General features: G+C 45.1%; 3 protein-coding genes across 3 annotated transcripts; 1 reads left to right on the forward strand and 2 right to left on the reverse strand.

Moving 5' to 3' along the window:
- The first annotated feature begins 1,090 nt into the window (after window positions 1–1,090).
- Window positions 1,091–16,859, forward strand: fbxl13 (F-box and leucine-rich repeat protein 13). Its single transcript, XM_060061835.1, has 21 exons — window positions 1,091–1,265; window positions 1,380–1,486; window positions 2,277–2,370; window positions 2,484–2,551; window positions 4,056–4,210; window positions 4,467–4,576; window positions 4,697–4,786; window positions 6,182–6,277; window positions 6,401–6,536; window positions 10,809–10,861; window positions 11,185–11,285; window positions 11,881–12,010; window positions 12,511–12,609; window positions 13,345–13,465; window positions 13,860–14,022; window positions 14,777–14,896; window positions 15,173–15,296; window positions 15,402–15,482; window positions 15,705–15,839; window positions 16,191–16,354; window positions 16,456–16,859. The coding sequence occupies exons 1-21, from the start codon at window positions 1,197–1,199 to the stop codon at window positions 16,649–16,651; spliced, it is 2,412 nt and encodes an 803-aa protein (XP_059917818.1). The 5' UTR covers window positions 1,091–1,196; the 3' UTR covers window positions 16,652–16,859.
- lrrc17 (leucine rich repeat containing 17) lies at window positions 6,654–12,203 on the reverse strand. Its single transcript, XM_060061795.1, has 7 exons — window positions 11,956–12,203; window positions 10,210–10,420; window positions 9,603–10,079; window positions 8,785–8,993; window positions 8,173–8,328; window positions 7,597–7,738; window positions 6,654–7,097 (listed from the first exon to the last, which is right to left on the reverse strand). Exons 2-7 carry the CDS (start codon window positions 10,332–10,334, stop codon window positions 6,806–6,808), a joined length of 1,401 nt encoding a protein of 466 aa, XP_059917778.1. The 5' UTR covers window positions 10,335–10,420; window positions 11,956–12,203; the 3' UTR covers window positions 6,654–6,805.
- Window positions 16,860–17,002: 143 nt separating the features above from the next.
- fam185a (family with sequence similarity 185 member A) lies at window positions 17,003–20,268 on the reverse strand. Its single transcript, XM_060061813.1, has 8 exons — window positions 19,598–20,268; window positions 19,390–19,499; window positions 19,151–19,243; window positions 18,742–18,880; window positions 18,169–18,210; window positions 17,969–18,064; window positions 17,728–17,862; window positions 17,003–17,447 (listed from the first exon to the last, which is right to left on the reverse strand). The coding sequence occupies exons 1-8, from the start codon at window positions 20,031–20,033 to the stop codon at window positions 17,332–17,334; spliced, it is 1,167 nt and encodes a 388-aa protein (XP_059917796.1). The 5' UTR covers window positions 20,034–20,268; the 3' UTR covers window positions 17,003–17,331.
- Window positions 20,269–20,279: the final 11 nt, after the last annotated feature.

The following is a 20,279-nucleotide window of genomic DNA, read 5'->3' on the forward strand; positions in this document are numbered from 1 at the left end:
AGGTTTCCACAGAAGGGCTCAGTGGGGTTATGGGTTGAGCAAAAACAGACCCCTTTCTTCCTTCCACAAGTTTCCATCCTGGATTTGTCAGACATGTGGAGTCGGACATGTTTCAAGTTATCCGTGGATTCCTGAGGGCAGTGAAGTATCTGCAGAAGGTGACGTTCAGGTCCAGCGGTCTGCTGCATTGACCACGAGATCTTTAACCGAGTGGGACCGACTCGGTTTGTAGTAGGCCTAGAACAGTGTGTTCAACAGCGTGGAGGTCCTCGTTTCCATCAGAGTTGCTGCAGTTCTTCCATGCTGCTTCCACAGTGAGCAGAGGACACTTCCCAGTGTGGTGGTCGGTGCTGTAGCGGTCCGCAGCGTTAGTTAGTCAGTCGATCCCATAGATAAACCACTCAACACAAACTACCACTTCCATCAGCAAATCCACATTAACCTCCAGCGGTAAAACATGTACAATAGAGGGGCGAGAACAGACACAGGAGGATGGGGAGAGTGTGCAGTGCTCATGAAGGAAGTACCCTGCGTTACTCACTGCGTGTGTCCCGGTGGCGGGGGTCCACGTCGGTGGCCACGATGTCCGGATTGTTCAGCCCACGCAATCCAACGCAAAATAAACGATTAACATCCGTCACGGTGGGGGCGCTTTATGAGGAGAGGCGGGGGAGACGCAGCTGAAATCAATTAAGAACTAGTGACCTCCAGAAGAACGTGATTGGTTGTGAGCGAGAAGCTCGAGACGAGACGGCAAAGGCCTGCGTATTGGTTAGACTCTAACCAATACGCAGGCCTTTGCCGTCTCTCAATGTTTTTTAAATGTTGCTGTTTTAATAAAAGTTTTATGAAATTTTCACGTGGTTTCAGAGGCAGCCACAGGTGTCTAATTGGACGGACCTCAGATTGTTTTTACCCACATACAAATACATTTCCCCGTCATTAAGATTTAAAATATGAATAGGCCTATACACCAAAAACTATATTTATTTATGAATGTATTAATTTACTGGATAACATTTATCCACATTGGTTTTGTTTCGTTTATTTATTTTTTACTTCACTCAGTGACTGATCATTGTCCAACATTACTTTTGAGTAGATTAGATTATTTTGGATTTGGTGTGATGGTCACCTAGCAACGTCAAACCTAGAAAGATTTCCCGTGAGAAAGGAGCTTCATACGAAGGCACGCCATGGATCCCTTACAAAACGCGAAAGTTAAACAATACGTGCTAAAACACTCTCTGCCGCAAATTTATCAGGTATGTTAATCTATATCACAATGCATTTGTGTCAGATGCATAATAGACTACTGCTGTTGTGCGTAAAATCGATTGTCATAGGCCTTACTTCCGCATACACTTTCTTGTCAACAGGCCCTGTTGACAGCTTCATGTTTGTCAAGCCCAAATGATCCAATACAGTTTCTGGAAAATAAACTTGTTGCCCTTCAAGGACATCATAATCTCCACGACATTGACTGGTTGGTAACGGCTCAGGGTTTGCATTGTTGTTCCAAGAGATTGACACACGGTGGCGCTCTTTCTCATGCAAAATATTAATAAATACTCAAATAATGAAGGGCGCTTTATTTAAAACAGACATCATAATACCCTATACTCACGTAAGAGTTACTTTAAATTAGAACAAACTTAATCTGCCATTCTTCAACTTGATCTCTCAAATTGATCTTCAAGGCCTGAGGGCCGAAAAGTCTTCCAGAAATACATGTGGAGCCAAAGTGGGCATACTCTCTTCTCTTTCCAGTTATCATTTCCCTCCCACATTTCTGTCGCAATTCATGATAGTTTTCTATCGAAAGAATACTGTTTTGTAAAATCGATCCGGCTGGTCTACTTCATATCTAAGGAAAAGTTGGAGTACACTGCAAGAACTGTATTTTATTGCAATGTTTTGCCATTAACCAAAGTTAGCTTATTTCTATTAATTGTAATAGTATTAATTACTTCATAATATTCGTAATTCTTATTTTTAGAGTAGTGGGCATGAGCAGCCTGTCCCTGTAGTATCATACAAGTGAAATATGAGTGTTAACATTAATATGGGACACTTTGGCAACTCTATTCTTCTATAGCATTTGTGCTGGAGATCGAACATCGGATAATCGTTTATATTATCTGCATTCTCTTTCAATTTGGTTTAAATATGACACATACTGTATCTCTGCACCTTATTTGTCTGTAGACCATCTGAAGAAGTTATTATAGAGACTATTTCCAGCTGATGTCAATTGTAAAACCATGTGTTTCAAGGTACACATTTGCTCATGATGCAGAAAACCAAATAGCAAAAACCTCATTGACACGTGGCAGGGTGCGTTCCATCTTCAAGGAGGCCGAAGACTCGGTAGGCCTACTGTGTGGTTTCCATTCCTTCAGCCCATCTTGGAATCCATTTGAAATCCAGTACTCACCAGATGAAGAATGTTGAGTTTAAAAAAAAGCACCTTATCTTCCCAGCTGCCCACATATCTGTTAGAGAAAGCCTACTCCTGTTACCGAAGACATCTAACAAAGTATTGCTTCAGGTAGGTTTTGAGTACTGCAAGCGAATGTATCTCAAAGGTATTTATTACTTTTGCTGTTAATAATTCATTCATTTTTTGGCTCCAAAATAAACTCGTTTCCATAGCCCATTCATTTGTGGAACAGCAAATGTTGACAGTTGACGTTTGCCACATGGATGGAGGTTGGAACCTACTGCTTTGTATAGTACACCTTATAAGAGCTTGTGGGTGGACAAACCAAATCCAACATGGAATGGTCTAATCTTACCTGTTAGATACAGGCACTTGGAGAGGGGACAACAGACCTGCCTTCTGCGTCTCCTTGGCAACAGGTGCCATATCTGATCTGATAGGCCAGCTTACTTGTTTGGGTCATACAGCTGGGATGGAAAGATAACTTCTTTGTCTGTTAAGTAGCATATACTCATTAACATAATTAATTTGTCTTTATGTTTATCAGTTGAAGTTGAAGACATATTCTGTTGGAAGACGTGGTCTGCTTGGGGACTAGGGGCTGTAGCTTTGGGCCCGGAAGAACTAGCGTATACATCAGGTTGCATTCTGTAGCCTTTGCTCGGTCTTTAGCATTTTGATTCCGATTATGTCTATTGGATATATAGCCCTGTTCGGCTGGCTCTAGAGAAACATTACAGGAGTGGCCCACTCTGGTTTATCTGAAGGGTTAAGGAAGCATAGATTCAGAGATTTGAATTCATTGTTATCAACCGATTATCTTTGAACAGAAGCCTCACTGTTTGAAATAAGGGCAGCATATATCTTATCATCGGCCAAACATTTAATCTAAGCATACAAGAGCCTTTTATGCTTCTCTGGGGAAAAAAATGGTTTCCGGTGCCTTGGGCCGAATGTTGATCCCATTTATTCCACTTCCACACACTCACCTGCTCCCTGTCTGCTCCCTCACTTCTTCCGCCTAATGCTTCCTTAACTCACCCAATCAACCTTATGCAAGAGCAAGGAAAAGGGGAAACAATTTCGATAATTAATCCAACTGCTTAAAAAGAGTACCTTGTTCAACTAGTTCATTGTAGACAGCTGTTGTAGTTGTGAGTCACAGCCTGAACTTTTCAAGCGTAGATGGGGCGAGGAGAGTTCTGTGTAAGCCTAGCTAGACTGTGTGTTCAGAGCTCTACACCTGGGATTCCCTCGTGATGTTTAGAGATGGTCATGGAGAAGCTGATACAAATAAACAAGGCCTAGTGAAAAATGCCACCATAGTACCAGAATAAGATCCAAAGAAAATAAAACTAGACTGCAAAAACGGGTGAGCTTTCATACTATATGACTCACTTTCCCCCTCAATGGCTAGCCCCCAGTGTCCTGTTTCAACTCCCCTTGTGTTCTCTGTGGATCCTGAGGAGTGAATAATGAATGACAAGTGATTGTGTGTGTGTGTGTGTGTGTGTGTGTGTGTGTGTGTGTGTGTGTGTGTGTGTGTGTGTGTGTGTGTGTGTGTGTGTGTGTGTGTGTGTGTGTGTGTGTGTGTGTGTGTGTGTGTGTGTAGACAATGGGTGAAGTACATCACACAAAGGAAGAGGAAGGCCTACGAGCTTCACCAGAAGATGAGGTTGGCTGGAGAGCACTACGGGAGGAAACGGCAGGGCCTAGCACTCACAAGTTGGATCCGCTGGTTAGGATTCAGAAAGAGCGTCCAAGCAGGTATGTGACCGGACTAAACCTAGAAGTTATAGACACAACCGTTTTGTCCTCATAAGGAATGGTGACTACATCTCATTCAGGTGTTTTGTCCACTAAAATGAACTACACATTGGGAATCATTTGTAGTTTCAGTTGATACAGCAAGTTTTACCTGCATATTTTGATTTCTCGAATGTATCCTAAGGCTATAAGACAGGTAGGACAATCATAACCTGTAATATGATCTGATTTAAGTATGGATTTCTGTTGTTTTCAGCGGTCTTTGAGAAGCTTCAGAAAGTGTTCAATGGCATCCGCTTTAAACGCATAATAACCATATGGAGCTTTGCTGTGAAGGAATCAAAGAGGACCAAGGAATACTTGGAGGTTTGAGGGGTGTGTGTGTGTGTGTGTGTGTGTGTGTGTGTGTGTGTGTGTGTGTGTGTGTGTGTGTGTGTGTGTGTGTGTGTGTGTGTTCTAATCTGCTGCTCCGTGGGTGTACCCCAGACACTGGATAAGGGTGTGCTGGAGATGAGCGACCAGGCTGGAGAGGGATGTGACAGTGTCTCCATTCTCCCCGGGAAGCTCTCCAATAAGGTATCACACTGACATCCATCTTTTTGCAGGAAACTATATGCCGAGTTAAAAATAACAAAGATCAAGCTAAAAACACAAATATATAGGTTAATTTGAGCGCCTATCTGGCATCTGGAATGTGACACATTTGTAAAAGACAATATGAGGGATGAATATGATATGGTCATTCAGAGAGGTCAGGGGCCCCTGCCTCATGCTTTCTTTTCATTGTGATCACATCACTGTGTTTTCAGTGGCTGCAATGTAATTCCCAATCATACACTCTGTGTCGTGATCAAATAAATATTTCTTAAGAGGTCAGCAAGTTAGATTTGAGTAAAAAACGAAATAGTACAACCTTCTTTATTTCCCCCCTAGTTTTTATTTTGAAATGTTTGGTTAAAAAACTAGCATGAACAAGTAATTTTTCATGTTGTCTTTAAAGTAACGAGGGCTCTGTACAGGGGCATTCTTCATCTGGTGAGTACTGTACAGGGGCCCAGGATGTCTCCCGTGCCCTACAGGCCGTCAGCGATGAGGTCATGTGTGTTGCATAAGACTACAGTGCGCAGTAAACACTCTGCTTTAGTTCCAGGACTGCTGATTAAAGCCATTCCCATCTCATTATGGCCATATATATCATATCTGACATTGCCATTCCAGGGGTGTATGTTTATGGAAAGCTCTTTCTTTAGTTAATACCACATGTTCAGCTCCAGGACCCTACAGGTTTTTTTCTTTTTAAACTACGACTAGTTGACTTACTTCTGCTGTTTACGTTGTTGAGTTTTTGTGTGCACTGATATGTAAATAATCATTAAGTTCAACATGTGACTGATTTGCCGTGTATCTTCATGCGTCACAACAACTATAGTATGTTTGCAATTATAATAGTCATAACACCACATACGTCTTAAGTGCTATGGAATCTTGTAAACATGCCATAGCACATTTTCTCTCAATAACTTTTCTTAATAAACAAGGGATATAATATATAATATGTGCTCTATAACTTATAAAGTACGCAGGATTTTAAAACATGTTTTAAAATCAAAAAAGTAATTTCGTCTTTTTCATGGGTTAACTGATAAGTACCGGATATGTCCAAAAGGCATAGCTGTACCACAAAGACTCAAATCAATCCGTATATCAAACAGCATTGTTCACTTCAAGAGAGCAGTTCGGGTACAGTTGTAATTCTACACAACGCCCAAAATTCACATCAAATAATTGATTGCTGGAAGTATTTTTTTAATGATAATAAAGCTTATCATTAAAAAATGATAAGCTTTTTTAATGCTTATCATTAGTAACCAACGTGATAGTAACCAATTTTATCACGTTGGTTACTAAAGAAACAGAATGCTGTTCAGTGAGGAATAGATCAAATCCATGAGTAGGTCTGTGTGCTTTCAGATCTTCCAGTATTTAGAGTTGCGAGACCTGCTGAAATGTGAGCTAGTGTGCAGTACGTGGAGAGCCATCACACAGTCGGGGCATCTGTGGAGTCGGGTAGGCCTACATTTTCCCCTTTCATCTCTGTATGCGGTCCTCACCCCATGACACTGAACCGCAGCAACACATACGGACTACACAAGTGTTGAGGATTTCTCCTAATGTCTCTGACTCTGGCAGGTAAACTTCTCTGTAGAAAAAGACTGGATCACTGACCTGACGGTCAAGGAGATTCTCCAGAAGTACCGGCCCTTTGTCACCAACCTCAACCTACGCGGCTGCACGTCCCTGACCTGGCTTAGCTTGACATGCATCAGTGAGTATTCTGTGCAACGGCTGCACCGGTTTCATGTGTAGTCCCTATATCCAAGTGATTTATCCCAGCAAATTGTAAATATCTATGTTATCAAGCAACTATCTAATAGTCAAAAAGTTAATTTTTCATTTGTATATTTGCAATGAAGTTATAAGGATCATCAACTATAGATCATTCTAAAGGTCGGTTTCTCCATCTGATACAGACTGATTGTATTGCTTGTGTGAGGGGGGTTCATATAGATAGTGGAGGTTGGATGTTCAGTGGAGTCAGGACAGTCTGATGATCTGGTACTTCTGGGGCCCTCTGAGGTGGCTGGGCTCCGGGTTCTCCTCCAGAGTCCCCTGCACCTCAAGGAGGCTCTCCCACAGCTCAGGGTCCATGTCCCCCAGCTCCTCGTGCTCCTCCTGGCTGCGCTGCGCCTCCTTTGGGCACGCGCGGTAATAGGAGTCCACGTACTTCTCCACCCGCTCCCCCATGTGCTGCACAGGGGAACGGCATTGCAGGCCAGACATCCTCACCCCAGGGTGCAGACGCAGCCAGTACACCATGTAGTGGATGCTGAAAAGAGTACCTTGTTCAGTATGTATTTTAGGTAACAGACTCAGCTCACAAAACCGGACTGTGGTGACTTCCCTTCAATGCCCAGAATATAAAAGTCCTGCTGGTATTTTTTCCCGACTGTGAGTCTGTTGCCAAACAGCAGACTCGGATACACATTAAACCTTATTTATTGTCGCCGTGAGTGAACTGTGTGAACCAATAAGGTCATCAAAGGGTACAGGGTTCCTAAAGCAATTAGTCCCATATTTTGCCTCTCTGAAAGTGTGCAAACAGCGTGTCCACAGCCATGTTACGGCCAACAGTGACCATAAATGCCATGGTCGTGTGTGGACTGTCCGCCCACTTCAGCAATGGCGCATCACAGTGACTATATAGCCCACATAATGGTTTACTGCAATGCTGGAGCAAAGACTTGGCAGCGAATTTCTCACTTTCTGGACCTGGAAGGTTTTTACCACTGATTAGATTATTTATTGTACAGATGAGAATAGCCCACCTGTAGTTGCACACCCAGGGGTTTCCTCCCAGCTTCAGCAGGGACAGGAAGTAAAGGTCTTCCAGGACGCCATGCTGAACAAAGTGCAAGTTGTTGTCGGACAGATCCATCTCATGAAGGTGGAGCAGGCCTGACAGAGAGCCTGGGATAGAAAACGGAGAGAGACAGAGAGACAGATAAAGGGACAGACAGCTAATGGTTTTATGGTTATTATCAAACAAAGAATATTCCTTTCCCAGAAGGCTGACATTTGTGCTGGATTTGTTTAGTTTTTCATGGTTTCTTTCTTGGATGTCATTTCATATTCCGACCAACATTTTGGTCTGAGTATTATTCTCCAGAAAACCACGGGTCTCTGTCCACTGGCCAACATTCCTCTTCTGTTTCCCATTCAAAATGTCTACTATGTTTATAATACGCCCCTGGCGTGTTCCTCTAAGTCATTGCCCCTCTACACCTAATGATATTCTAAAGTGGACAGCTATATTTCAGAGGTCTTTTGAAACTATGTTTCACCATCCCTTCTTTCCCTTCTGTTTATATCAGGGTTAGATATTTGGAATAAAAAGTGTTTACCCTTTTCCATGTGCTCCAGGTCATTGTCCTTGAGGTTTAATGTTCTCAAGCTCCGGGCTTCATGGAAATCTCTGGCTCGTAGCTGACGAATGGAATTATGAGACAGGTCCATATGAACGATATAATCCGGAATACCACTTGGAACCTCGGTCAAATCTGGGAAGGGAGGGACAGAGTTATTCTGTATTGTATGTTATGCAATACGCCCAACCGTTGCATCATGATTGTTCGCTCAGATGTTCGTATTCTACGGGGCCATCGTGGTATTTGCTGGGGAAATATTGTTTCACCATCTGTGCTGTGCAACTTTGGCAGTGAGTTGAGATGCTAAAATGTGTTTGTGACTCTCAAGAGAGATCCAAGCTGCTTGTTTCTGATAGTACCACCGTGGTTCCTTGGGAATGCAAAGAAGAGAATGTCAGAGGGCTGTTCTCGGCTTTAATGTGTGAGCTTGATGATCAAGGCCATATTTCTACAACCCTTCTCTTAATCTTTCTGTTGCATAACAAACACGTGGCCCATTCACCCAAAACCAAAACATCTTCTGTATCTGTGAAAATACAAAGACCTAAAACCAATCAAAGGTGGTGGAGAATCAGTCTGTAAAAGCACCTCTCTGACTGCAGTCCAGCCGTGGCTCTGGGTAGAGGTAGGCGTGGCAGGAGACGGTGGCGTCCGGCTTGCCTTGGATCCCACTGGGTTTTCCAGGCTCAGAGGGGTCCGTCTGATCGTCCTGGGGGCCCTGGTCCGAGTCCTGGCACAGAAACTCAGTATCAACCTGCTTCAGCTTCTTGCCTTTCAACCTGAGCGGCTCTGTACACCTGCCAGAAGAAAATTGGTTTCAGGCCATGGGTTATGTCGTATAAATGTCATATAAGCTTTCCCCAGGATATGACCCACGAGATCCAAAATAATTTATGCTAATAATAAATCTTCAGCAAGATGTCTAACCCCTACCTGCTCTGTAATGACCCGTCCGTATTCACAGTCCAACCCCTATCTGCTCCTTCAAGACCTGTATCTGTAATTCTTGTCTAACCCCTACTTGCTTCTTAAGGACTTGTATCTGTAATCACAGTCAACCCCTACCTGCTTCTTAAGGACCTGTATCTGTAATCCCTGTCTAACCCCTACCTGCTTCTTAAGGACTTGTATCTGTAATCACAGTCCAACCCCTACCTGCTTCTTAAGGACCTGTCTCTGTAATCACTGTCTAACCCCTACCTGTTCCTTCAAGACCTGCATCTGTAATAACTGCCTAACCCCTACCTTCTCCCTGAGGACCTGTATATGTAATCACTGTCTAACCCCTACCTGCTCCTTCAAGACCTTTCTCTGTACTGTTGAACCTCCAACTGCCCCTCCATGACCTGTGCCAAGGTGAATGCATCTCCTAAATCGGTGACCATCATTTGTGTGCAGTGACTCGCCTGGCGTGGTTGGCTAGGTGACGGTTGCTTGGGACCTGCAGGGTCTGTACGAGGCTTTCTAGCGTGCAGCCACAGTTCCAGGGGTTGTCGTAGAGACGCAGGTACTGCAGGTTGGGCATGGGGATCAGGGCCTCCTCGCTCACCACGGCCAGCTTGTTGTGCTGCAGGAGCAGCGTCTTGAGGCGCCACAGGCCCCGGAAGGCCTCTTCCTCCACCACGGAGATCTGGTTCTGCTGCAGGTCCAGACTCTTGAGGCCCTCAAAGCCGGCGAAGGCCCCGTCGCGTAGGATACGTATCCGGTTGCGGGCCAGAAGAAGATGCTTGGGCTCCTTGGACCAGCTTCTGGAGCTAGGGATGGAGATCAGACCGCGCTCCTGGCAGTCCAGAAAGACGTCCCTGGATTGCAGGGACTCTGTGCAGTTCGGGGGAAGTAACCTGGCAGCGCCGGATCTGCCATGGCGCCTGTTGCCTCGCCACCTACCATGGCGGTCCAAGACAAGTGCTGTGAGTTTGTCACTCACGCACAAACAACGATTGTGTACACTTAATGTTGCAATCCATGTGTCAGCTAAATATGCAGAAGGATGAACAAGTGGATGATCCACACCTGTCCCGTGCCAAGCCATTCCTCACTCCTTTGAGTCCTTTGCCCCGTCCGGCTCTTCTCATCTCAGCCATCGAGAACAGGAGCAGGACCACCACGGCCCAGAGGATGGAGGAGGTGAGGTGCATGCTGGACCCTGGAGCGGCCTCTCCAGCTGGGGAGCACTTGGAGCGATGGGGATCCTTTGGAATGACTGTCCAAGCTGAAGTACAGACTGCAACACAGAAGCAGATGGGGACCAGCACGTCCAGTCTCTTATTGTTATTTTGGTACAGCTGCTGTGCTGCTTGAGGGATGGCAGCACAGTATTGAATATGCGGTACGACCTCTCAGATGAAGCTTTAAACTATGAGCTCCATATGGGGATCAGGGGGAAATATCTTGCATACTGACTTGTCTTGCATTAAAGACAACATTTGATCCTTCCTCTGCATTATACATAGAATACACCGAAACTAACCAAGCTCGACATCTAGAAATGACTGACATTCTGAGGGGGGAAGGGTTGTGTTTCAAAGGACCATGGCAACTGATTACGTTTAGTTCACAATTCTGATTTTACTTATTTATTTGCTCCACCCCTTACTCGCTCTCTGCATCAGATAAATGCAGAAACCTCCAGGAAGTCAACGTGTCAGAGTGCTCTAATATCACTGTAAGTTAAATGCCAACCACACACACACACACACACACACACACACACACACACACGCTGTATTTGCTGAACACATGGAAGTGGTTACTGAGTCCGACTCCCTCTTTATTAAGTTACTCAAATGTTCAGTGTCGGTGAAAGATGACATCAACACCACACAACCTTCATGTTTTTGTGTGGGATAATCCTTCTCAATCATTCTTTGAATGGTCTTATAGAAAGAAAAACATGTTGTACTTTGAGATGTTCCAGGGACACACTTATCCCATCACACGACCATATGCTGGATGTTTTGGGAGTCAAATGCATTGTTCCACCCTCAGGATATGATGGTGCAGAGCCTGGTGGAGGCGTGTCCCAACCTCCTCTACCTCAACCTCTCCTGCACACCGGTGACGAATGAGGTCCTGCGGGCACTCTCAAGGTACGCGGCGTCTGCAGGTTAAGACTAGCATCGCAGTCTGCCTCTCTACTACCGTACCCTCCAGTCTCTTGTACTGAGCCCCCCTTCGCCCTGGCCCCATGCCGTCTCGTTCCCAGAACTTGTACTATTTCTGTTCTGCTGGAGAAATACAGTCCAGCGCCAGATTGGCAAGATGCTAGAAGTATGTTTAAATGGGAGTTCATAGTGAGTCAGAGAACAAGGAAAGACGGTTATGTTAAGACTTGGAATGATTGTGTGTATTGAATCCCAGAAATGGAAATGATCATTTCAGGATATAGGAATTTACGAAAAGTATTTGTTTACAAAGATTACCATTGAACTAAAGTGGTTCTGCAAAAAAAAAGCACAATTTCTAATAACATAAGGCCGTAGGAAATGACTTAAGAAATTTGTTTACAAAGATTACCATTGAACTCAAATGGGTCTGTCAAAGAAAAAAAAAAAATCAAATAAATTCGAATCATTTTCAAACACATGTTTGACAGGAGAATAATTAGGAGTTTATATATTGTCTTTATGTCCATTCGTCTTTATCACAATCTGTTACCCTTCAAATGTCTGTTATTTTTGACAGAAGCAGTCTGAGCCTCCAGTACCTCAGTCTGGCCTATTGCCAGCACTTCACAGATAAAGGCTTAAAGTATCTTACCACAGGGAAGGGCTGCCACGACCTGGTCCACCTCAACCTGTCTGGCTGCACACAGGTCTGGGGTCCGTGCTGCTGATAAATCCCCTCTCTCTGCTCTGCTTCACTCTGTAGAGCCTGATTACAACATCCACGTCTCCTTGATGTGAATGAAGTCTCCCGTTCGCTGTCTTCTAACCTTGTGTTCTCACTCCTAACTCTGCCTCAAATTGCTGGAAAACTGTACGCGTATGAGGAGAAGAGAGAGAGAGAGAGAGAGAGAGAGAGAGAGAGAGAGAGAGAGAGAGAGAGAGAGAGAGAGAGAGAGAGAGAGAGAGAGAGAGAATGCTAGATTTTTTTTTGAAAGGGAGGCTGTATTAGATTACACCCCTGCCCTTACCCCACCTACACACACCAAGAGCACGTCCCATCACATGCGACACTTTATACTCAGTCTGTTTCCAGATGCTATGGATTTACAGTTAAATAAATTCAGAGGGGGAACTCTTAACCGGCTGCATCCTATACATTCCAGCCCGGAGACAGACATATTCTGAAATCATGTTTCGTTTGTCTTAGATGACAGTGGATGGATTCAGATACATCTCAACAGGATGCCCATCACTCAAAGAGATTGTGATCAATGATATGGCCACGCTGTCTGATAGATGTGTTGTGGTAAGTACGTTCACTCTTGGCAACGTTTCACAGTGATTTGGAAAGTAGGACTTTCCATATAACACACTGAAATATGGGTGTCAATGTCAATGGGTGTGAACCCGTCACCTGGCTAGCCCATGTCCGGGACTCTTGAGCAGACCTGGCATGGAGCCACGCCCTATGCTTGACTGCTTTTGGTATGAGAAGGGGGATGCAAGTAGGACAAAAACAAAGAAACCGCACTGTTTGAAATTGGAGACTGAACATGCTCATGTAAAGTGCCAAACCAAATCATTGAGTGGGTTGCCTGAAAATCCCAGCCCTTGAAATGAATAGTGATTGTCATGTCTGGGCGCTGTATCACAGGTGCATAAGGGATTGGAAAATAATTAGAGTTATTCTCTAGAAGCAGCTGTCCAGGATAACCGGTAAACAAGATCTTTAGCACCTTTCCGGAGTTAATCCCATCATGATCCATTGCTTTCCTCCTGATCTTTACCACGGCATCACCAACACCAAAGCCTTTCTTTACCAATCTTAATCTTAAGAATCTTAACCTGCACATAAAAGAGAGGGTTATCTCACAGCCTCACAGAACACAACAGATCTTCAGGAGGGTCTGGTTATCAAGCCTCAGAACGCAGTAGAACACCGATTGCAGTAGATGAAAGAGAGCAGTAGATCCCAGAAAGCAATAGTTCTCCTAGCCCAGTAGATAACAGAACACAGCTCAGATCTGGTCTTCCTCAACAGGGTCTGATCGCGCGGTGTTCTTCTCTCTGCGCCCTCTCCCTCTTGGACACGCCTCATCTGTCTGACGCCGCCTTCAAGGCCATTGCAGAAGTCTCCAAACTCAAGGCTTTCAGCACGGAGGGTGAGGCTATGGTCCCATCCCATCCAATGACACTGTATGTTGAGTGGCTGTAGGCCAGATTTGATTGTTTCAAAGAGTGAGAGATTTTGAGAAATAAACAAAGAAAACGCTCCCTCCCTCCTGTTTCTCTGCCATTGAGGAGTGGGCCTGCATTAGAGTTATGATAACACTGTGTGCATGCATTTGATTGACAGGATTCCCGAACAGGAACAAGCCTGGGAGTGGTTTGAAATCTAAGTTGGCAAAGCCATCAACACATTATTAACCAATTACAATGCTGAACTCTAACCCTAACCATAACTCTAATCGACGTCTTCTCTTATCACACTCACCGACCTTACAAAGGTTATCCCTCCTCTGGTTCCCTCTTACATCTCTGTGAGTTGGGTTGCAGGAAACGGCCGCATCACGGACAGCAGCTGGAAGGCCCTGTGTCACAGCTCTCCCGGTCTGCGCAGGCTGCATGCAGCCGAGTGCCCCAGGATGACAGACGCATGCCTGAAGTCTGTAGCCACCCTGAAGAACCTGAACTACCTAGACATCTCACATTGCAACAAGTGTGTGTGCATTGAATTGCAGCTACTCATTTAATTCGATCAATGTTCTTTATGCTGTGTGCGTGCGTGCATGTGTGATGACCGCCCAGGGGTTACAACTGCAATTGTATTCTCCCACCTCCACTCCCAATAACTTACATACACACGCAAAGTGAATCTAAAGGATAATGCATGTGTTAATAAAAAATAAACAACTCAACCTCAAATCAAACAGATATAGGAAATTGCTGAGATGGAGGTGGCAACCTCCATCACCACACCCAACACAACCAATAACCAATTAACCAATTAACCAATTAGCACTCACCGAAACCAATGACGGGGAAACCAATCAAAAGCAACGACAGAGGGATTAAAGGACAACCAAACCCCAACACTGCATTAGATTACTCTCTCTCTCGGTTATTGGATGAATAACTTCTTATTGGCTGATATGGTTACCTGGCTACCTGCTTATTTAGCATTGATGCACCACACCTGCCACCACACCTGAGAAACAGCTGAATTTAAAGGTGCGGTTTGGCTCCCTTATTGAAGTGACAAAACAAACACAAATTGGGACGTAATACCGCTCATTTGGTGTACACATTTGGTGACACCATATCACAAAATCTCTATGTATATAGATTTGATATATTTTGAGTATACAGTGACACCATATCACAAAACCTCTGTTACATACAATGTGTAATACAGGGAACTGTAGTGGGCATGCCAGTGGTTCTGAACGAACATGTCTGCCGCTCTGTGACAGGGTAAGCGATGTCGGTGTGCGGTTCCTGACAGAGGGCTCCGCTGCAGCCAAACTGAGAGAGCTGAACCTGAGTCACTGCAGTAGAGTCCGGGACATCTCCGTCATGAGGATCGCCCAGAAGTACACCTGGACTCACTCACACATTCCACAGATACTGCCACTCACACTCACACCTCCCTGCTGGAACATGCCCCTTGGGCTTCATTCATTGAGCGTCTATGTGATGTGATGTGTGTGTGTGTGTGTGTGTGTGTGTGTGTGTGTGTGTGTGTGTGTGTGTGTGTGTGTGTGTGTGTGTGTGTGTGTGTGTGTGTGTGTGTGTGTGTGTGTGCGCGTGTGCGTGTGCGTGCGCGTGTGCGTGTGCGTGTGCGTGTGCGTGCACGGTTGATCCTTCAGGATGTTGAAACTGTTCCACCTCAACCTGAGTCACTGCAGCAGTCTGACTAACGGCAGCTTGAAGTGTCTGACCGGTAGCAGGCTCTGCTCCCTGGACCTCAGTGGCTGCAGCCTCCAGGACCAGGTAATCCCTACTAGTCTGAGCCCCTCCTGAACCTCCACTAACGTCCTGCTGCAGTGGTGGCACCGTGGTGGGGACGTGTCTGTGAAACCCTGTCTGGATGTTTAGGGGCTGGGGGCTCTGGAAGGCGTCTGTCTAAGGAGGCTGGTGCTCTCGCAGTGTGTCCACATCACAGACGTTGGCGTTGAGGTACGGCCCCTCAGCTCAGCTCTGGTTCAGTTATTTTGTTTTATTCAGATTTGTTTGTTGTTATTTGTGTGTTTTGTATTGTTTTAGTCATTTGTGTGGCTTGTTTTTTATTGATTCATACTTTGTTCCTTCATAATATTGGTACACACCACTCCTTTTCCTGTTCTGTTAATATTGGAATAGTATGTGAGATACACTTTATGTGTCTCTGTGCGTGCGCAGAAGCTGTTGAAGCGTCTGAGAGACCTGGGCCACCTGGACGTCTCTCACTGCGTGGGTCTGTCCGACCACGCCATCAAGGCCCTCTCCTTCTACTGCAGAGCACTGGTCAGCCTGCGCATGGCTGGCTGCCCCAAGGTATGCCGCACACACACACACCGAACACACGCTGCACAGACACACACTCATACACACACACACGCTTGTTCCTCATTACGCGTGAGTGCTTATCTGTGCTTCCTGCGTTCGATACATTCCACGTCTCGAATCGACATCTCCCTCCCTCTCCCACTCCATCGGCCTCTCTAAATATTTCTCAATTAGATTCAACATAACTTTATTAGCAGGGGAAATTAACATTTACATTTCCAGAGCAGTTTAAAATGAAACAAAGGAAAAGTACCAAAAGTACGGTACTACAAAAAGGTCAAAGCGGATGTGACATATCCACCTCTCTCCCTCTCTCTCTATCCGCCGCCGTCTTGGCAGATGACCGACGTGGCGCTGCAGTACCTGACGGCTGGCCTGCATTACCTGCGGGAGCTGGACGTCAGCGGCTGTGTGCGGCTGAGCGACCGGAGTGTCCGTCTGCTGGAGCGCATCTGCCCACCGCTGGGCAGCGTCACCCTGGCTTACTGCTGTGGCATCTCCAAGTGAGAGAGCGCCTGTAGGCCTGGGCACACACACACACACACACACCCCTAAGGTACACTGGAGTTACTGACGAAGAAAAATAATGTGTGTGTGTGTGTAGGACGGCGGCCCTGAGGCTGAAGCCACATGTGAAGTGCTGGGTAAACAGCGTCGATGACCCGCCCCTCTGGTTCGGTTACAACAACATGGGCCAGATGCTGGAGCCAATCAAAAGCCCCAGCCAGAGTGATGTCACTGGCAGGCAGGGGGAACCAGCGGAGGAGACGGTGGATGAAGAGAGCAGCAAACTGACCTGAGATAGTATCATGCACCACTTCAGATATCCTGGGTCACATTGAGAAGGCTCTGTTTTGTGGAGGTCTGGTGGCCCCCCCATGTTATTATGGGAAAAACCCACAAATTACATTTGAGCATTTTATTTTTTTTGACACTTTTGTCAAAAGCTACTTCTAATAAGTGTATGTAACAATATGTACATAAGAATTAACAACATAAGCAAAATAACTGCTTTTAAATACTACACTATAGAAACCAGAATTTTTTTTTGTTAGTCTCAATTTTCTTTCCCAAGACTGCACTGTTACATTTCAAAGTGATGGAATATTGTCAACAATTGCTTTACATTGTGATAATACTTATATAAAATGTTTCAGTGACAGTATGTTTATTCTTTATTATTACAATAGTTACACATTACAATACATTCTTAAGTCATTTCTTGACTATCCTTTCCTCACACACAAACACACAAATTCTGTCAAGTCCATCATTGTAAACCAATGTTCATAAACTGACGTCACAACTCTGCACTCGGACTTCGCCAATGACTCCCAACTCCAGCCCAGGTTTATTAAATACCTCAGCAATGGACCAATCAATGACCAGGATGCTGATGATTGAGTTGTGTCTGCTGCCAGACTGCATATAAATAGAGGTCCTCTTGGCTGTGGGGCAGTCCCCTTACGAGGCTCTTGCCTTAGCTGCCCTGCAGCCGGAGGGACTGGAACCAACTCTGTGTCTTCAGGGTGACCACACCTTGTCCTGCTTCAGCTGTAATGCTCTGCTCCGTCCCGGGGTTACCGTTCACATACCCTGAAAACAAAAACCTCTTAATAGTGACCAGTCGTACCTGTAGTGCACAGGGCAGATGACGATGGTATTGGACAGAACCATTGTGTCTACCATGTAATGCTTTTCTGTTTGCTGAGCCCGAGGATAAACTATGTAAAAACAATGTTTCAGAATCATAATATTTGTAGTAAAAACCATATGATTAGTCCTGTCATATTGTAGTATTGTGATAATAAGTGCCAAAAATTGCATAGTAGTATTTTGTAGCCCACCTGCATGGCAGGTATAGCACACGCCTCACCTGTCACCTGGGTTTGACCCCTGCTGACCCTGCGGCTGGCCTCCTGCAAAGTGACCTCTGGGCTGACCTCCACTGAGGCTCCAACAAGGTCCGCCCGCGCTCTCAGAGAGGAGGGGACACGGACACATACGGACCCTGATCCACACAACATCGAGAGGGAGGAAGAGGAAGAGTGAGTCAACGGTGGTGGATCGACATGGTTAAAGATCTAAAATGTGATGCTTTAACTTCCACGTTTCACCTGATTGGCTGAAGACTTTAGCACTGCCACTCTCCCCAACGTACGCATCAATGTTCCCGCTGTCGGACCACACATCCAGGGAACCACTTGAACCATCTGTCAATGCAAAAACAAACAAGAACATACAGCATTTGTGTTTTGCGTTAAATAGACGGAAGTATTGATTTGACATTGCAACGCAAAGGGAGACCCAGACTTACTTATGATCACGTCCCCAGAAACACTCTTCACGGTCGCTTCGCCTATGAGAAGACAAGATGACAAAAGCGTAAATAATAGCATTGACTGAGCGCTCTTGTACACAGAAGGCGGGTAAATTCCACTGATAATAAACACCTGTGCTTGTCACTGAAAGGATAATAAAAGATGACATGCGTGGCTAGGCTTGTCGATCTTGGAGGGAAAACAACATTGCAGAGCCATTACTCAACACTCTCAAGGCCTCGCAAGTCCTTTGCTGGCCAAAGGGACAAACATTGTTATTCTGAGATAACAGAATGCTGCCAAGCACAATATCAAACATCAAGACTTTTCAAAGTTCAAGATGTGCATGGGTTCATGTTCCTCTTATATTTGTTCAACATTATCACAAAAAAGTATTTTTAATTAAAAAATAATTTCAATAATTTCCCTATTTTGTCTTGTTACCTTGTTAACAGCATTTTTGTGTAACTTTGAAAAGAGCTTGACTTGAGATACGACATAAGGAAGCAGTGCTCTTTTCTATGTCCACTTCAGAGACCGAGGGACGGTTGCTGTTCTCTCGGCCTCACCGTGTACATGTCCCAGTTCCACTGTCCCAGAGGAGGACGAGACAGATGTGGACTCTGCGTAGATGGCTTTGACTTTCAGAGGACCGCGTTCTGTGGACACGTGCATCACCGTTCCCTGGAGCTTCTTCACATCCACCGCCTGCAAAAGGAACACACACACACAAACACACTGTTGTACATCATGTCCTGCTGGGATTCCCACTGGACATCCAAACTGAACTCGAACAAAATGGACATTTGCACATAATGTATGTGTGCGCGTGTGTGTGTGCGTGTGCGTGTGTGTTAAATTGTCTATAGTTGGAAACTGCCATTAGATATACAAACATTTAGCATATTAAACAACACTTAACACTTAAGTGTGTGAAAGAGAAAAACGCTATATTTGCATAAGTTACTGTGGACATACGCCGTCTCCAGATGTTCTGATGTTTACGTTGCCATGGATAGTGCCGATACCAGTAACATGCCCTCCATCTGAATGCACTTCGACCTCATGACCCTGGGAGAGAGGCAACACAACTGAATGTTCATGCACGCCAGCATGCAGAACTCAATAAAGCCAAACAATCTCATCTCTCCAGTCTACATACACGTATTTTCATTACTCAGGGTTACAATGAATATACCTGGTTGAGAAAGAGTTACCTTGACCGACTGTAGAGTGCAGCTCCCTTGCCCCGTCTGTACCTTACATACGTCACACTCCATGTTTTGAATGTGGACAGCGCCTCCTCCGTGAGTGACGATATTGAGATCTGACAGGCACAAACAAATCGGAATAAAGCCATTGAAAAGATTATTTACGAAAATAAATACGTTATGTTCTTTAAATTGATTGAAGCCGCCAACTTACTACTTTTGACAGACGTTGTCAACTCCACGGTGATATCGCTGCTGGTGACCCGGTCGGCCAGGATGGATAATTCTTTATTTTGACTATCGTAGTGCACCTTAAACAGATCAAGCTTCACACATTGCTCGATGCTGGATCCGTAAACTACAATAAAGGCTTGATTCGCTTGAGGAAAGTCATGTGGATCCAGCGATCTCACTGCGACACTGCAACCCAAACGGGAGAGCACCGTACAGTATGGGTCTACGACAAAATCCCATTTCCCCAGGACCTGCCTTTCCCGTTCACCGGTGCTGTCGCTAAACGTACATGGAGTGGTGGATAGGGTTCTGAACGTAGTCGGAAGACTTGAATTTACAATTGAAAGTGAGATTGTCTTTTGGCATGCTGTTATGAACTCCCTTCCAACACACCGACCTGCTATGGACCAAAACATCGTCGTTGCCAAGGGCAGACAGGGTTCCACCACATGCAATATTACGTATGCCCTTCTTCTAGACTACAAATGATATCTTAATCAATCAAACGAGCATTAAACAAGCTAATGATTATCAATGCATCTCAAGTCAAAACAGGCATCTCAAAGTTAAAACAAGCATACATATGCCCATGTTTAGAGCTTTAACTGTTTGGTAATCTTGAATGAACGCATGTTTTTCCGGTCCCCGAAACGCAAAGACTG

Source organism: Gadus macrocephalus, chromosome 9 (genome assembly GCF_031168955.1).
Source record: "Gadus macrocephalus chromosome 9, ASM3116895v1".
NCBI classification, from domain to species: domain Eukaryota; kingdom Metazoa; phylum Chordata; class Actinopteri; order Gadiformes; family Gadidae; genus Gadus; species Gadus macrocephalus.

Bases quoted from the DNA above. Each gene is read 5' to 3' on its own strand.
- lrrc17 (XM_060061795.1), bottom strand. From the start codon at position 10,334: ATGCACCTCACCTCCTCCATCCTCTGGGCCGTGGTGGTCCTGCTCCTG. The intron at 7,739-8,172 runs GTAAACACTTTT...TTTCTATCCCAG, and splicing joins CCTGGAGCACATGGAAAAGG to GCTCTCTGTCAGGCCTGCTC. The intron at 7,098-7,596 runs GTGGGCTATTCT...TACTCTTTTCAG, and splicing joins CCCTGGGTGTGCAACTACAG to CATCCACTACATGGTGTACT.
- fam185a (XM_060061813.1), bottom strand. From the start codon at position 20,033: ATGTTTTGGTCCATAGCAGGTCGGTGTGTTGGAAGGGAGTTCATAACA. The intron at 17,863-17,968 runs GTGAAACGTGGA...TGTGTGGATCAG, and splicing joins TAAAGTCTTCAGCCAATCAG to GGTCCGTATGTGTCCGTGTC. The intron at 17,448-17,727 runs GTGAGGCGTGTG...TTTTGTTTTCAG, and splicing joins GGGTCAAACCCAGGTGACAG to GGTATGTGAACGGTAACCCC.
- fbxl13 (XM_060061835.1), top strand. From the start codon at position 1,197: ATGGATCCCTTACAAAACGCGAAAGTTAAACAATACGTGCTAAAACAC. The intron at 6,278-6,400 runs GTAGGCCTACAT...TGACTCTGGCAG, and splicing joins CGGGGCATCTGTGGAGTCGG to GTAAACTTCTCTGTAGAAAA. The intron at 16,355-16,455 runs GTGAGAGAGCGC...GTGTGTGTGTAG, and splicing joins TACTGCTGTGGCATCTCCAA to GACGGCGGCCCTGAGGCTGA.